Source organism: Epithele typhae (assembly GCF_022376455.1).
Source record: "Epithele typhae strain CBS 203.58 chromosome Unknown BXZ73scaffold_1, whole genome shotgun sequence".
In the NCBI taxonomy this organism is placed as follows: Eukaryota; Fungi; Basidiomycota; class Agaricomycetes; order Polyporales; family Epitheliaceae; genus Epithele; species Epithele typhae.
In genome coordinates this window covers 1496789-1512480 of record NW_025954192.1, presented here as the reverse complement: position 1 = coordinate 1512480, position 15692 = coordinate 1496789, and the positions used below count along the sequence as shown (strand labels likewise).

The following is a 15692-nucleotide window of genomic DNA, read 5'->3' as shown; positions in this document are numbered from 1 at the left end:
GGGAATGTCAGGTGTGTTTGCAAATGGGCCACGAGGCCCGTGCTGTCTGCCCCACGCAGCCCGCACGGGGCCTGGTGGACGAGGCTTTGGCTCTGAGCGCGTGCTGGTATTGATATTGAACGGTGGTTGCGCGTGTCGAGTGAGTTCAGGGCCGGAAGACTGGCTGCCCGGCGAGAGTGCGACCGAGGACGGGTCTCATGATGCTCCAGGCCGTTCGATCTGCGCGTCATGGCAGGTCATGGCAGGCTTTGGTGCAGCTGCAGGCACTGAGCAGAGGGGCCACGCTCATGATGACGGCACCCGCCCTAGGCCGCCCTCCGTCTTCGCACGCGCGCTGCTGCCCATGCATGATGTCATCCACTGCCCCGTCTTATTTTTGTCCGCCCTATACATATCCCCTCTATGAACCCCTCTGCGTGTTACCGACGCTCCTCTTCCCGCTACCAGCATGGCTCTCTCGAGGGTACGCTGCGTTCGACGCTGCACGCCGTTTAGACCCCGGTCTTGATCACCTTTCATAGCACCTCAACGCAGACCACCTCATCCAGCTCGCTAAGGTAGCCTTTCTCCGTACTCGACTCATCCCATTGGTGATGGAACAGTCCTCTAGGATCATAAGGGCCACCATCTTGGCCATAGCTCCACTGACCACCACGCCGTTCATGCGTACGGTGCGCGCTATGGGACCGATCCAATTCCGAAGTTCAATATCCCATCCAAGGTTAGCTGCTTTCCCTCGTCCACCCATCCCAAACGCTTGTTTACGCCTCTGCTTCCAGGGCGTGAGTGCGGAGGCTACCTACCAACTCATTCATGACGAACTCGCTCTCGATGGCACGCCCTCCCTCAACCTTGCTTCATTCGTCCACACATGGATGCCTCGCGAAGCAGATCAGCTCATGATGGAAAACATCTCAAAAAACCTCATCGACCAAGACGAGTACCCCATGACCCGTCCGTGACACTTCTCAACCTCTGTAGCGTCACCATGTCGTCTGACGATCATTTCGTGCAGAGTTGATCCACACACGCTGCGTCTCCATCCTCGCGGACATGTGGCACGCGCCTTCCAACCACCAGGCGATTGGGACCGCGACTACCGGATCTTCGGAAGCTATCCAACTCGGCGGTCTGGCCATGAAGCGCATCTGGCAGGAGAAGCGCAAGGCAGCCGGCAAGTCTATCCACGAGCCCGGTCCCAACATCGTCATGGGCGCGAACGCTCAGGTTGCACTCGAGAAGTTCGCGCGTTACTTTGATGTCGAGTGCAGGCTGGTCCCTATTTCGGAGGAGAGTCACTACCGTCTCGACCCCAAGCGTGCTATGCAGTACATTGACGAGAACACCATCGGCGTGTATGTCATTCTCGGAAGTGCGTCCCAATCATGTCCCTCTATGATACAATCGTGCTAACTCGGCCCATGTAGGCACCTACACTGGGCACTACGAGCCGGTGAAGGAAATGGCTGACCTCCTCGACCAATATGAGAAGGATACCGGCAACTCCGTCCCAATTCACGTTGACGGTGCCTCCGGCGGCTTCATTGCACCATTCGCAACCCCGAAGCTCGAGTGGGACTTCAAGATCCCACGTGTAGTCTCGATCAACACCTCTGGCCATAAGTTTGGCCTTTCTTACGTCGGTGTTGGCTGGGTGGTCTGGCGATCCAAGAAATTCCTCCCCAAAGACCTCATCTTCGAGCTGCACTACCTTGGGTCCGTCGAGTACTCCTTCTCCCTCAACTTCTCCCGGCCGGCGCACCCGATCATCGCGCAGTACTTCAACTTCATCCACCTCGGCTTTGAGGGGTACCGTAACGTCGCGCTACAAGACCTCAAGAACGCACGTCTTCTTAGTCGTGCGCTTGAGAAGAGTGGCTTGTTCACCGTGCTTAGCGACATACACCGTCCCGCGGAAGGCCTCATGGCTCAAGCCGCCCTCGCCGTCGACGAAGAGAATGTGGAGGTCAGTGGTTCTGTTCTGAATAACTAAGAGTCTCCGCTGATCCGGATCCCGTGATGCAGAACTACAGCCCGGGCCTGCCCGTTGTCTCCTTCCGCTTCACCGACGACTTCAAGCAGCAGCACCCCGATATCCAGCAGAAGTGGATCCAGGTCCTACTCCGCGCCAAGGGCTGGATCGTGCCCAACTACGAGCTCGCGCCGGACCTCGAGACCGTCGAGATCCTCCGCGTCGTCATCCGCGAGACGATGACCGCGGTTATGGTCGATCGCCTCGTCGCCGACATCGTGAGTGCGCCCTGCATTAGTGTCGGGCGGCATGACTGACACATGCACCTTGTCGTCAGATCGAGATCGTTGAGGGGCTCGTCCAGCAAGACTCTCCGGTACATGCCCTGTCCGCGTTGGCGGCGCGGAAAACTACTGAGGGTCACCACGGGACCTTGGGTCAGGGGTCGGGCAGCAAGCCCAGCGGGACGTACGCGAAGCAGTGCTGAGTTTGAATCGTTCTGCATGCGCACAAGGACGATGGTGGGTTCTACGTTCTGTGGGTCCAGTTAGGCAATCTCGAAACGTAAGAGGTGTAAGAAGTTCACGATATCGATCTGAGTATGTTAAGACCCAAAGCCTCTTGTACTTTTACTCGCACATCTACTCGTGTTGAAGTGTCAAGCTGTACGCTGCCTTGTGTTCATTGACCTGATCTCGGCACATCTCCCCATGTACTCGCGTAGGTGGCTGAGAGATCAGGAACTCAGGGAGGTTGTTTTTAAAAATCTTAGCAGCCGCCGCCCGCACGAATTGGTAGTCAACCTTGTGCGCTTCGCCCTCCTCCGGAGTTCTCGTCCTCGTCACACATGCGACGTTATGAGCTCGTGCGGCGCGCGCGACGCGCACTTTACAAGCCTCCTGGGCCCGAGCACTTGGCACGTCGAGATCATCCTCGCGTACGCAAACGCGCCTAGAGGGAGTACAAGCTCCTGCGGCGAGCTTTTCAGGCAAAGAGGGTATGAGTTGGCAATTGAACGTTGAATGGTGAACGTTTGAACATTGATCGAACTACTGACAAGCAAAGCGGCAAGCCCGCACGTTCAATGTAGGATTTCGGCGGTCTGGACGAGATCGGATGAGGGGGGATGGAAAGGCAGTCGATACGAAACGGTTGGACCCTATGAACACCGGGTAGCGAGTGGACACGGGGGAGGAGAGTTGAAACGCAACTATCTATTATGCGGGCATATTCCAACAGACTCTGATGAGCCGCCGGTTTAGACGCCGAGCGCCCTGACAATCACCGTCACTCAAGTACTCACTGCTGTTGGCCCCCGACGCTCGAGCTCCTCGAATCGTAGAGAATCAAGAGCTTGGGACTTCACAGTGGCCGATACGTTCTTTGTGAACGACGCACGCTCTCTTGACCACATGATTGTCACACGTTCCTCAGGTTTCCTTTCCATTTCGATTCCGCTCCTCTCACACTTCCCCTCGACAAGCACACCTTCGAATTCCGTATCGACGCGACAGCCGCGGTCTCCGGCCTTCAGCGCGACCTGGATCACCTTCTCGCCCCTTATGCAGCCCTCGCGGAGGCTACCTTCGCTAGCGCTGATTGGTCGTGCCAGCCAGCTAACTCGGTCCACGAATCCGCTTGATGCCGCACAGTCACATGGGAACCGTCGCTTCTCGCGCTCCTTTACGAAACTCCCTGCTGGGGAGCGCAGGGGAGCGCACGTTCTGCTTTCACGGCAAGGGGCTGGGACGCGACGATCGCGTCGTGCCTAGCATCGGCACGGCACTCTACCCTCCGGGCGGGTTCTTCCATCCCACGCCCTGGTACAGAGCACCAGGGGAACCAAGTTAAATGTCCCCTCTAGAGGCTCGTCACCCACCTCCATCTCCCGCCGGCCTGTCCCACTGTTAGGCCTGACGCTAGGAAGTGCACGCCTGACAGACACGACCACCCTAGGCTCTCAACATGAGGATCATCAACGGGCTCTGGACCTTGGCCCTCATGTCTGCGGTTGCGTCTGCCGTCACCGTTGGCGATGTGATGCGCAGCTCACTCCGCGCCTACGCCAAGCGCAGCACGGTCTCCGAGATCCTAACTGATATTGAGGACCTGGCTGAGTGTTCGGCATGCGAGGTAAGCCGATTACAGCGGTCTATATTACATGCTGTTCTCCTAGACGTATGTGCTGATACTTCTGTTCCAACCGTGTAGGCATTGCTGGTGGTGCTGAAGGCCCTTGCCCATCTAGGGAACTCTGACTTCGTCTCCGTGATAACAACCGTTTGTGAAGACTTGGTATGTGACATTGATTTAGCACATCTGCTGCGTGGACCTTACTCACGTGCTACCAGGGCGTTGAAGACTCTGATGTTTGGTCGGTCAATCTTTGTTTGGGGCTGCCCGGCTGCTTGTTACTGACCCAGCCCATAGCGCCGGAGCTATCGGTCTCGAGGGTCCCATCTTGGCTCATGACCTGCGCCAGATGACCGTCGGCACTAAAACCTCGCAGCTGTTCTGCCTGACCGTCTTCGGCCTGTGCCAGTGGCCGGACGTCGACACGTCGTACTCTCCGTCCATGTCGGCCAAACCCGCCAAGTCGCGTCCTCTGTCCAGCGGGAAGACACCGATCAAGGTGGTCCACATTAGCGACATCCACGTGGATCTGAGCTATGAGGCGGGCGCCAGCTTCAACTGCACCAAGAACATCTGCTGCCGGCCGTACACTACAGCCGATGCGCCTGGAAACAACGCCTATCCTGCGGGCGCATATGGCAACCCCTCCTGTGATACTCCTGTCACCCTCGAAGAGAGCATGTACTCGGCTATCGAAACTCTCGTTCCGGATCGATCGTTCATGTTAGTGCCTTCCCTCGATCGGGAGAAGTAACATCACCCCCCATCTAACACTGAGTCCTGTAGGATCTTCACTGGTGATGTCGTTGAGGGCGCCGTTTGGCTTGTCACTGGTACGAACGACCAACTTGCTCCCACTTGGTGGAATTTTCTTTCTCACACTCGCACAGATGAGGAAGTCACCAATGATCTTAACGACGCCTACAGCCGCATGAAATCCGTAGGAAAGACCTACGCCGTCACGGGCAACCACGACGCATCGCCTGTGAACTCGTTCCCGTCGGCAAACATCGACACGACTATCACCACGCAATGGGCCTACGACGCCTTGTCGTCGGACTGGGAGACCTGGATCGGGCCCGATGCCGCCGCGCAGGTGTCGTCAAACTTCGGCAGCTACTCGGTCGTGGACAGCAACGGCCTGCGCATCATCAGTGTAAACACCAACTTCTGGTACAAGCAGAACTTCTGGATGTACGAGAAGGACCTCGAGCACGACCCCTCAGGCATGTTTGCATGGCTGGTGTCCGAGCTCGAGGCTGCTGAGACAGCCGGGCAGCGGGTATGGATACTTGGTGAGTTTATGCCGCCAATGGATGGGCTACGGTTGAGACTTGGAACTAACGGAAACGCTCCGAATAGGTCACATGCCAATGGGTGCCTCTGATGCCTTCCATGACGCGTCCTACTACTTCGGTATGCATATGTAGTGTATCCTAGTATTGTGAAGTCTCGGGGCTAATGCAAGATGCAGATCTAATTATTCAGAGATTCGATGCAACCATCGCCGCCGTCTTCTACGGGTATGTGCCTGGACCTCACCCAATCCCGAGTGGGGAAAGAACTAATAAAGAGAGCAGGCACACGCACAAGGATGAGTTCGAAATCGCCTACAGCGACTACTCGAACCAGGCCGCGTCGACTGCCACGATGATGTCTTACATTGCTCCAGCTCTGACCCCCACCTCTGGGAACCCTACTTTCCGGTAAGCTGGCCCTACAGGCCTGATATGCCCCCATCCCGTTGCTTTTGCTGACGCCGTGCAGAGTGTATGACGTCGACCCGGTCACCTTCGGCATCCTCGACTTCACCGTATACTACGCGGACCTCGACTCGGCGACATTCCAGGAAGGACCGACGTGGCAGGAGCTGTACTCGGTCAAGGCGACGTACGGCGCGCTGCTTGGGGTTACGGACCCGGCGGCGGAGCTGACGCCGGCCGTCTGGCACAACCTGACGGAGCTGTTCGAGAGCGACGACACCGTGTTCCAGCAGTACTACGCGCGCAAGACTCGGGACTTCAGCACGGCGACGTGCACGGGGACCTGCAAGACGGACGAGATCTGCCAGTTGCGCGCGGCACAGTCCCAGTTCAACTGCGGAACCATCAAGCCCGGCGTCAACTTCAAGCGCGACACCACCGACGCGACGCCGACCACGGCCGGCGAGTGCGACGGCTCCCAGGCCGTGCCCATCCTGTCCGCGATACCGGGCTCGACTGGCCTCCAGGCGCTGCAGAACGTGCTGGTGGCGGCGCTGGGATCGGGCTTCATGAACACAACCATCCCCTCAAACTACACCGTCAACGGGACGACCTATGGGAAATGAGTCCGTGGTTTATGTTAGTTTTGATGTATAGCTCGGGCGATCTTTTGGAGAGAGCTACATATTGCAATCACCGACAAGTTGGTTAGCGAATCTGTTGACTGAGCACAGAGTGGGCATGTAGACTGACGACGCGACCAAATCTGGCAGCTCAGGTCCCGTGGCCGTGCCGTTCTGTACAGGACCGCCTGCAGGTGCACAGCGAACATGGGGTGCTTAGGCGCAGTTGGGTAAGGATATCACAGACATCCAGCGACTTCTGACGACGACTTCCAGCTTGCGTGCTACGTGCGCCTTGTAATACATCTCCTGGGCTCAATTAAGTACTGTGCACGTCGAGGTCATCATCGCGCGCGCGCCGATGGACTTACTATCGCCCCGAGATGGTGTCCTCTCCTCCGCACTGAGGGTCGCACTTCCGGCAAAGCCTGAAAAACACCACGCGGTGGCACGTGAGCGTGCCATCTGGCGAAAAGCAGTGTGGCTGGGCCGGTCCGGGTCAGGCCGGTGCGCAGCCTGCAATGCCCCGCCGGCGCTAGATTCGTTCCTCCCTGGGTACTAGGACGCAGGCAACATCCACATCCCTCCCCCTCTTTTCGACATCTCCGGAACGCACATGCTTCAAGCATGGACGGTCTCAAGATGTTCACCAAGTTCCCACAAAAACTCCCCGACCCCTTCAACTTCCTGGGAGATCAGCCCAAACTAGCATTTCGCAATCAGCCTGGAGGCATAGCAAACTCGCTACTACACGAGTGGGTTTCCATCTTCTATAGGCCTAAGTTCAGCAACATGACGCAGTTTCTTTGCAGAACATATCCGAGAAGGAATCATACTGGGACCAGGTGAGTACTCTCACTCGATCTCTGGCGCAACTCACGTCCACGCCTAATAGTATGTTACGCTCTTCGACTCCGCCTCAGACGTCTTCTCTCTCATTACGCACAATGATGGTGGGCCTATTATTGTGTCACCTTCCACCCGCTCAAGTCTTCGCCATACCTCCGCTTCTCCCCCCACCCGGATGCCAGTCCGTCGTGCGCTGCTCGAGGCCCCAGAGAACGTCGCGACGCTCGTCCGCGTCATCTCCGCGCGGCTCTTCAACCTCGTCTCGGACCACACCTTCCCCGCACCTCCCGCAACGCTCGCCGCGACGCTCATTCGCACAGGCTCCGGCATCACCGGCGCCGCGGGCGAACGCAACGCGACCAAGGAGGCCCTCAACTGCCTCCGCATCCTTCAACGCGTGCTCCCCGTCATCTTCGAGCTCGAGAGTGAGTCGAGCCGGTTCGAGCGCGAGGTGCTCTGGAAGCGCGTCCCCGCTCCCGACGGCGCGAGCGGTGCGGGTGGACCTGCGGTCGAGGTGGCGAGCGCGGAGCCGCAGTTCGTGATCGAGGACGAGGACGAGGACGGGAGCGACGAGGGTGACGCCGGCGCGCCGAAGAGCCCACCGCCGCAGACAGCCGCGGCGGAGAAGCCGAGGGAGATGTTGCCGTCCATTGCAGAGAGGTTGTTCAGCTGTCTGATCGACCTCATGTTCTGCTGTGGGTTCACGCTGCCAACGAAGATCCAAGTGGACCACTACAAGATCAACTACATTATCTGGTGCGTGGTCCTTATCATTTGCTTCTGAGCACGGGCCTAAGGCAAGAGGTACGCAGGGAGAAAGGCATTGGGTCGACGGCAGATCCAGGTCCAAGTCAGCAGCACGAGAGCAACAAGACTGAGGTCCTGCGCCTCCTCCTCGTCCTCCTCTCCCGCCAGATCTACTCTCCTCCCTCCGCGCTCTTCACTTCCCCATCACAATACACACTGCACTTCGTGCAGACCCTTCCCCGTCGTGATGTCCTCACGGTCCTGTGCTCGCTCATGAATACCGCCATGAACGCGTCGCATCCGCCGCCAAGCCCGGTGAACGTTGTCGGAGCAGTAGGGGCAGTCGCCGGTCGCCTACCCTACAACCACCTCCTGCTCAAAGGAGAGGACCCACGCACGTCGCTCATTTCCCTCTGTTTCCAAGTCCTTTGCGTCCTCCTTGACTTCCAGAGCGGGCCGGCGCGCGACGACGCCGGGGGCCCGACGGCCAAGACGAATGCGTTCCGCTACTTCATCGCGAAGCTCGTGAGTCCTATCACCTTCGCCGTGGTAGCGTTACTCGTCAGGACCTCTATTCACTTCGCGCTCAGCATCGGCCGAACGACTTATCGTTCATTCTACACGGCCTCGTTGGTATCTTCGAGGAACAGATAGCTTCTATCAGCGGCCTCCTCCCCGGAGCCAAAAAGTCGGTGCCGTACATGGTCGAAGCGAGTGAGTCTCGAACCCACAGTGTTCCTCCCTCACAGGAAATATCGCATTACAGATGCTGATTGAGCGTCGCAGTCACCTTTCTGTGGAAGATGGTCGAGCTGAACAAGGTTTGCATTCTGCTGTTTCCAAGAAGCTTGAAAGCCAGGCTGACGACGCATCTTAGAAATTCCGAGCGTACCTCCTCGATTCCGACAAAGCAACAGATGTCCTCGCATATCTCCTCTGCTATGGGCTTGAGATCAAGGACAAGCCAGGTAAGAACATGGCCTTGCCGTCTGTCTGCTTTGTCGCTGAGCCCCTATGCCAGAACAACATGGAATGTGCCGCGTGCTCTCATACCTGATCCAAAGTCTGTCGGCCGAGCGTGGGTTCGGGCTCAAGCTCAGCTCGCCTATTAAGGCACAAATACCCCAGAAGTTTATGGCTATGGGCAACGCTGGCGACTTCATGATACAGGTGGGGCTTTCCTGACAAGTCTGAGAATCACCAGAGCTCGAGTCGCTCACTCCCTTGTCAGTCGATATACTCGATGATCGCGACGACTTCCGGTAACCTGAATTCTCTGTACCCGGCGTTGATCATTGCCCTGTCCAACTCGGCGCCTTATCTCAAGAACCTCCATGTTACCTCCTCGGCACGGCTCCTGCAACTATTCACAGCCTTCTCGAACCCCTCCTTCTTACTATCAGATGAGGGCCACCCCCGGTTGCTCTTCTTTATGCTCGAAGCCTTCACGTCGATTCTCCTTCACAATCTCTCCGAAAACCCGAACGTCATCTATGGCCTGATCCGCGCCCACAAGCAATTCGAGGACCTGGGCACTTTCACGCTCGCCCGCGGCCTCCGCGAGATCCGGAGGGTGCAGCAGACGAAGGAGGAGCGCGCCCGTCAGAAGCAAGATGCCGCAACAGCCAAAGGCAAACGCCGCATCACCGACGAAGAGCAGGGCGACCCCGCAAGCGAGAAGGCGCGGCTCCTCAGCCGCGAAGCCGCCGGCTCGCTCGACCTCCCGCGCGCCAGCGAGTCCCTAGATAGCCTGCCGCAGCCCGGAGCGGCGGCGGCGGGAGACGACGACGCGCCCCCGTCGACAGCGCACCCGCTCATGTCCCCTGGGGAGGCGCCGATAGCGTTCAACCCCACGCCGCCACCCGCCGCGCGTAGCAGCTCGGACGGGCCTCCGGGCATATCGGAGAAAGCACGGGGAAAGATGCGCGCCGCGGGGCGGTCGCTCTCTGGGGACATGACGGGGAGTTTGGAGCGCCTCGCCGCCGCGGGCGTCGGCCGCAACGGGTTCGTGCCGACGCAGGAATGGGTCGCATCATGGCATCAGGGGTGGGTCCTTATTGCTCCATCCTCTCCTGCTTCGCGGACAGCACTCACCGACGCTCGCATGCATATACAGGCTCCCACTGGATGTGATCATGTTGGTGATCGCTGAGCTGCTTCCGAAGGTACAGAGCTTGCAGAACTCGCTCAGCGCGACCACGGCGAACAGCGCGATCATCGACCTCCTCCGGAGCGCGAACGTCGAGCACGCGCTGCCCAAGGCACCCCCACTCTCCCCTCGGCGCTTCATGGTGCGTCCTGAGGTCCTTCAAATTGCCTCGCCTGTTTACATGCTGACACCGCACATGCGGTCTTGCTCCCCTTCCACAGTGGTCGGACGCGTCCATCGTATGGCTCACGTCGCTGATTTGGGGCGAGATTTACGTGCGAGGAATGACACCTCTCGGGATCTGGAACTCGACGTCGGTCAGGCTATTCTACGTGAAGCACGCGCCGCAAACGCAGCAGCGACAGATCACGGAGACAGTCACGAACGTCATGGGTGGATTGCTTGGGCGGACGGAGTCGTCGCAGTCGCTGGGCAGGCGCCAGTGAGACCCGTCCTACGTAGACTAGACCTCTCGTGTAATACCTCTATGCAGCCTTGTATCCTGTACACTAGGAGAGATATCCTTCGGAATTCGGTGCTCCGGATGTTCTCTTGATTCGATGACCACGGTCACGTGCCATATATCTGTTGACGCGTCGTTGGATTGGGGCGCGTCTATTAATTGCGCGTTCCTCTTCGCAGCCACCACCGATGACACTCTAGCTGTTACTTTTGTTCCATCCAACTCGAGAAATTCAAAGATAATGACATACGAGGCGTGTTCAGGATGGAAAGCCGATACCTTGCCGACCTTTCAGGTCTCACCATGGCGCAGAAGACCACACTCGCCAGAGGTACGTTGTCAGTGCAATCAGCTGTCGCTAGTCCTCACCAACGGCTTCAGGGAAAGTACAAACTGTAGCAGATCTACTTCTCAAGTCTTCAGCTGACACGGCAAAGAAATGTCGTATCACGCTCAAAGAGGTGCAGACGATCACAGACATCGTTTGCGGCGAACTCGAGCAACCGCCACAACCACTATCTGAAGCAATAGGCATCGGAGAAGGCGTCTTCACAACAGGAGATGCAGCGGTAGATGCCTGTTTAGGTGGCGGCATTCGAACTGGCATGTTATGGGAGATTTGTGGGGAGAAGTACGACCATCTGTCTTACCAATCCTCTCCGTCTGACGAGTTTATGACAGCAATGCGGGAAAGTCTCAACTGGCAATGCAACTTGCTCTCAGTGTTCAACTTCCTGTTTCCCAGCACGGGCTGGAAGGCTCGGCCTACTATATCTGCAGCCGCGGACAGCTCCACACAGAACGAATACACCAGATTCTCCAGGACCACCCCGACCTCCCTTCCCGACTCTGCAGCTTGGACAGCATCCAAACAGCCCTCTCCCGCGGATACCTAGTACTCACGCGAATTCTCAACGAGATTCTCGCCCGACCCATCACCGGGCCCTTGACGGCCAAACCGCCACGCCTGATCGTCATCGACACGTTCTCCGACTACTTCGACGCCACGAAAGACCCCCAGTACGAGAATAACCCGGCGCTCCGTGCCCAGCACCTCCGCGCCATCGCGCTACTCCTCCACCGCATCGCCACCAAACACGCCCTCGCGTTGTCCTCCTAAGCGAGGCGAAGCGCACGCTCCACAGCGCGCATGACGGCGTCGGCGCCGACGCCGACGCGCCTGACGAGCTCCCCTACTCAGACCAGGAACGATGGTTCGGGCGCGCGCACAGCCTGCCCGGGGAGGACGCGCACGAGGCCATCCTCGGGCGCGTCTGGCCGAATCACTCAACGCGCGAGTGATGATGAGCCGCACTACGCGCACCCGCTCCCTCAAGGAGATCGGGGTAGAAGGCAACGGTGACGACGTAGTGCCGTTCAGGCGGCTCACGGTCGTCTTCTCGTCCGTGGGCGAGCCGGCATCGTGCGACTACGTCGTGCTCGACCGCGGCGTGGTCGGGATCGCGGTCGCGGAGCCGCCGCCGTCGACGTTCATGTACTCGTCCCCGACGCCGCCCTCGTTTGGAGCCACCCCAACACAATGGCGTTGTACAGTGCGACACGAACGCGATGAATGGGCTCCCAGGGCCTTCACAGGGGCCCACTACTGTCGCATGGGCTCCAGCACCGCACCTGGACCACACGTTCGCAAATATCCCGTCCTCGGCGTCGCCCCCGCCGCTCACTCTCCTTCCTGCGGCCCTTCCACCCACGCCTTCAGGCGCACTCGCCCTTCCGTCCCTGGCGTTCTTATCAGACCCTATCTCAGCCGAGGCGGACGAAGAGGACCAGTACTGGCGCGCGACGCAGGGCGACGACGACGACGCGATCTTCTCGCAGCTCCCCCCAGACGAGCCGATGTCAGAGGACGTCGCGGCGGCGGCCGAGGAGGGACCTGCACCTTCGGAAGACGTCGTCATCCCGATGGACGAAGGGGTCCAGACGCACTCCGACTCGGAGTATTGGGGGAATGAGGACGACGATATCAATTGGGCAGACATTTAGCACTTGTCACCAGTAGGGGGAATTCGCTTGCTCTCAATATTTTGCTCCATCTTGCTGATCTATGCATGTTGTTCGTATGCTCGAAATGTATGTTAACGATCCCGTATCCCTATTGTACCAGTTGTCCTGCATGTCTTCGAATGAAAGCCAGAGCGATATCTCACTATGGACAAACGTAATCCGATGCTGCTACGCAGCTACACAGAATCGAATTGTATTGCTACAGAAATATTAAATGCTGATACAAATGTGAGCGACCTCGCGCTTCTAAAATATCACAGATACTGGGTAGTAGGGAATGTAGGGGAAGGACGGGGCGGTCGGTTGCAAACACGACCTCGGAGCCAATAGTGATAATTTACAATAGGGTATGGCACTGCGCCCTCGCGGACGTCAGGCGTGGTCGTTGTCGTCGGAACTTTGGAGATTCAGTCGGCTGACCTCGTGCTCCAGCATGCTTCACGCGCCCCCCGTCCTGAAATAGTACTGCTTCCCCTCAGTCACGACTGGGGGCGCGTCCACCGTCGACCGCAGGCGCGAGGGCATGTACGTCGCCTCGAGCCCCGAGATCTTGGACGACTGCTGCGACGTTTGCGTTGCGCGACTGCTCCCCGAGCCCGACTTCTCGCGCGAGAAGCCGCCTCGCGCGCCGGCCCCCGCGCCGTGCGCCCACATCTCGGGGGGCGACCCGTGCTGGACGGCGACGACGTGGGCGGAGACGCGCCCGCCGAAGCCGCGGCGGGGCTGCTTGGAGGAGATGGAGAGGAGGCCGGCCTTGGAGTTCGCGCGGAGCGGCTTCGGGCCCGAGATCGGCGGCCACTTCTCGAGGTCGCCCCCGATGAGCGTGTGCGTGAAGCGCTCGTTGCGCTCGAGGAGCGCGATCCAGACGAGGTGGAACGCTGCAGGGAGGGGGGAATGACCGGGTGTGAGGCGCGTCGCGGGTTCTGCGGGCTGGGCGCACACTCACTCACTGACCACTCCACCCAGACGGTCGCGATGACTCCGATCGTGGCGGCTTTCGCGTTCGAGAGATTGGACAAGTCGAAGAGAAGCGAGTAAACGTTGACTGTCATCCATATCGCGCTCGCTGCAAGACGTTACATTAGGTGCGCGAAATCCGAGTGAGATGCAACTTGGCGCACGCACCCAGGCTCATCAGGCTTGAAGCGACGATAAAGACGGGGCGATCAAGGGGGTTTTGTTCCGCAGTGTCGTATCCGTGTTTGCGGCGCTGATTCAAGTAGGCATATAATCTGCAGAGCAAACAATTCGCATTCAGCTGGTCCCGTCGCCACGATACCCAAGAGCAATTGCGATCTCACCTGATTACGGTGGGAATAACGAGGGCACCCTGCAAGCTGACCGAGACAACCTCCGTAGCTGAAACAGACGAGGTGTGTGCATTTAGCACGGACATTGAGGGAGTGCATGGGAGGACGGATACTCGCCTGTTCCCTTGCGAACAAGAAGAGACAGAAGGAGGATTACGATGAGTCCAATTTGGCATGCGAGAAGGAATAGCGCTGGGAAGCATGGTAGAGAGATGGTTAACACGAGGAAGCGTGCGAACGGATGGACTCACTCATGCAAAACTTGATTGCGAAGTGGAGCTTGGTCATCTTGGAGTTCGTGAGGAAGAAACGGTGTGTCGGCGTTGTCCGGCGCAGACGGGGTACAGGAAAAGGGAGGGAGAGCGGGGCAAGCAAAAGGCTGGGTGAAAGCGTTGCCAGGGTATTTAAACAGCGCTGGTCTGCGTGCCACATGGAACCCGGGACAAAGCGACCATACGTCCTTCTGGGGCAAGGGCGTCGAACGCACCCCGGAAGCCGGCCTCAAACACGCCTCAACAGCTGTGAGTCCAGACCTGTTGCGAGTCGCGGCCACGAAGCTCTTTCCCTTGTGGCGGCTGCGCTCGACTCGCGGCTTCTCATTGGTTACGGTGCTGAAATGAGTTGCTTTAGAGCGTCGCGACGACATCCGGGGCCCTCACAGATACATTCTTCGGATGATAGATTTCACGCTACCATCACGACCGTCAGGCTGCTGTGCGCACATGGTGAGCCTGGATTTACGCTGAGTGAGGCACCCTTCAGTGCCCCTGAGTCCTGAGGCGCAAGTCGTTAAAAAGTCCGTCAGTGAAACCCGGAAACAGAGCTACCCACTGAGAAGATGCGCGGTCTGGTCATGTCGCAGCTGGCGGCTGGAGCAGACCGCCAACAGGGGGTGGAGGGTTCTCCGGCCCGCAGCGCGCCTCCGGGCCGGCCCGCGCAGACTCCGAGTCTACTGCCAACCACGAGCTCCAGGCTGAGCCAGCAACAACAAAATACACCACGACCACACAGGCAACGGGGTTTCCTGGTCACTGGACCCGAGGCAGAAAATTACAGCAGTGGCGTGCATGTCGAGTTCGAACTCGCGCGCACTTTTACGTAGGAACGGACCTCACCTCAAGTAAGTACTCACCTCTTGCGTTTCAGAATCTCCAGCCCAGCAACTCCTTCAAGCTTCAAGCAGCGCGATGTCTTCCACTTCGCGCAAAACGCAATTCCCACCTACGGCCGGAGGCTCTTCACTTCGTCGGCAAGACCCTCAGAATACGCTGCAGTCTACCTCCCACAGGGGACTGGGGATCGAACTCGTGCGCGACCGGAGCGTGGAGATCGTCATCCACTCGAGTGACTACCTCGAAGCCCTCCAGCAAGCCCGTCGAGGTCGATTCTTCAGGCCTCAGCGTCCGTCCGAACTCGAGCCCCGCAGACTCCTCTTCGCATGCTAAGCAGTACTCGCAGAGATTTAGTATTGTTTTACGACAACCGTCTCCTCTCGCGAGCATGGTGAACGAAAGCGAGGCCAGCTCCCCGCAGGGTGCACGAAGCCCACCGTGCTGATCTGCAGCGTAGGTGGCGGCAGGCTCGCCGGTGGGCTCATAACCGGCCTCAAGGTCGTCGGCTGGGATGCGGTGATCCTCCTCCCTTCGCGGTAGCAGTTAATGCCGTGCACAAGGCATTGATTGGAAGCACAGCTGTATAAGGACTGAATGACGGGAAAC

At 58.6% G+C, this 15692-nt stretch overlaps 6 protein-coding genes across 6 annotated transcripts; 5 read left to right on the top strand and 1 right to left on the bottom strand.

Annotated features, from left to right (window-relative positions):
• Nucleotides 1-448: 448 nt before the first annotated feature.
• On the top strand, nucleotides 449-2459 carry BXZ73DRAFT_95806 (glutamate decarboxylase; the record flags this gene model as incomplete). Its single annotated transcript, XM_048026898.1, has 8 exons — nucleotides 449-463; nucleotides 522-557; nucleotides 611-721; nucleotides 780-954; nucleotides 1016-1372; nucleotides 1428-1966; nucleotides 2026-2250; nucleotides 2310-2459. The coding sequence occupies 8 exons, from the start codon at nucleotides 449-451 to the stop codon at nucleotides 2457-2459; spliced, it is 1608 nt and encodes a 535-aa protein (XP_047884025.1).
• A 1478-nt stretch (nucleotides 2460-3937) lies between these two features.
• On the top strand, nucleotides 3938-6434 carry BXZ73DRAFT_95805 (Metallo-dependent phosphatase-like protein; the record flags this gene model as incomplete). Its single annotated transcript, XM_048026897.1, has 10 exons — nucleotides 3938-4105; nucleotides 4184-4267; nucleotides 4324-4346; nucleotides 4403-4828; nucleotides 4892-4938; nucleotides 4996-5400; nucleotides 5468-5521; nucleotides 5580-5628; nucleotides 5686-5811; nucleotides 5873-6434. 10 exons carry the CDS (start codon nucleotides 3938-3940, stop codon nucleotides 6432-6434), a joined length of 1944 nt encoding a protein of 647 aa, XP_047884024.1.
• A 624-nt stretch (nucleotides 6435-7058) lies between these two features.
• Nucleotides 7059-10622, top strand: BXZ73DRAFT_86451 (high-temperature-induced dauer-formation protein-domain-containing protein; the record flags this gene model as incomplete). Its single annotated transcript, XM_048024212.1, has 12 exons — nucleotides 7059-7190; nucleotides 7244-7276; nucleotides 7327-7384; nucleotides 7463-8036; nucleotides 8093-8552; nucleotides 8618-8741; nucleotides 8814-8848; nucleotides 8905-8995; nucleotides 9049-9197; nucleotides 9259-10073; nucleotides 10144-10318; nucleotides 10398-10622. 12 exons carry the CDS (start codon nucleotides 7059-7061, stop codon nucleotides 10620-10622), a joined length of 2871 nt encoding a protein of 956 aa, XP_047884023.1.
• Nucleotides 10623-10942: 320 nt separating this feature from the next.
• On the top strand, nucleotides 10943-11759 carry BXZ73DRAFT_95803 (P-loop containing nucleoside triphosphate hydrolase protein; the record flags this gene model as incomplete). Its single annotated transcript, XM_048026896.1, has 3 exons — nucleotides 10943-10970; nucleotides 11021-11270; nucleotides 11321-11759. 3 exons carry the CDS (start codon nucleotides 10943-10945, stop codon nucleotides 11757-11759), a joined length of 717 nt encoding a protein of 238 aa, XP_047884022.1.
• Nucleotides 11760-11943: 184 nt separating this feature from the next.
• On the top strand, nucleotides 11944-12643 carry BXZ73DRAFT_95802 (uncharacterized protein; the record flags this gene model as incomplete). The annotated part of the gene is made up of 2 exons (XM_048026895.1): nucleotides 11944-12187; nucleotides 12264-12643. 2 exons carry the CDS (start codon nucleotides 11944-11946, stop codon nucleotides 12641-12643), a joined length of 624 nt encoding a protein of 207 aa, XP_047884021.1.
• A 459-nt stretch (nucleotides 12644-13102) lies between these two features.
• On the bottom strand, nucleotides 13103-14262 carry BXZ73DRAFT_95801 (uncharacterized protein; the record flags this gene model as incomplete). Its single annotated transcript, XM_048026894.1, has 6 exons — nucleotides 13103-13542; nucleotides 13611-13730; nucleotides 13790-13896; nucleotides 13966-14023; nucleotides 14059-14166; nucleotides 14226-14262. 6 exons carry the CDS (start codon nucleotides 14260-14262, stop codon nucleotides 13103-13105), a joined length of 870 nt encoding a protein of 289 aa, XP_047884020.1.
• Between the last annotated feature and the right edge of the window lie 1430 nt (nucleotides 14263-15692).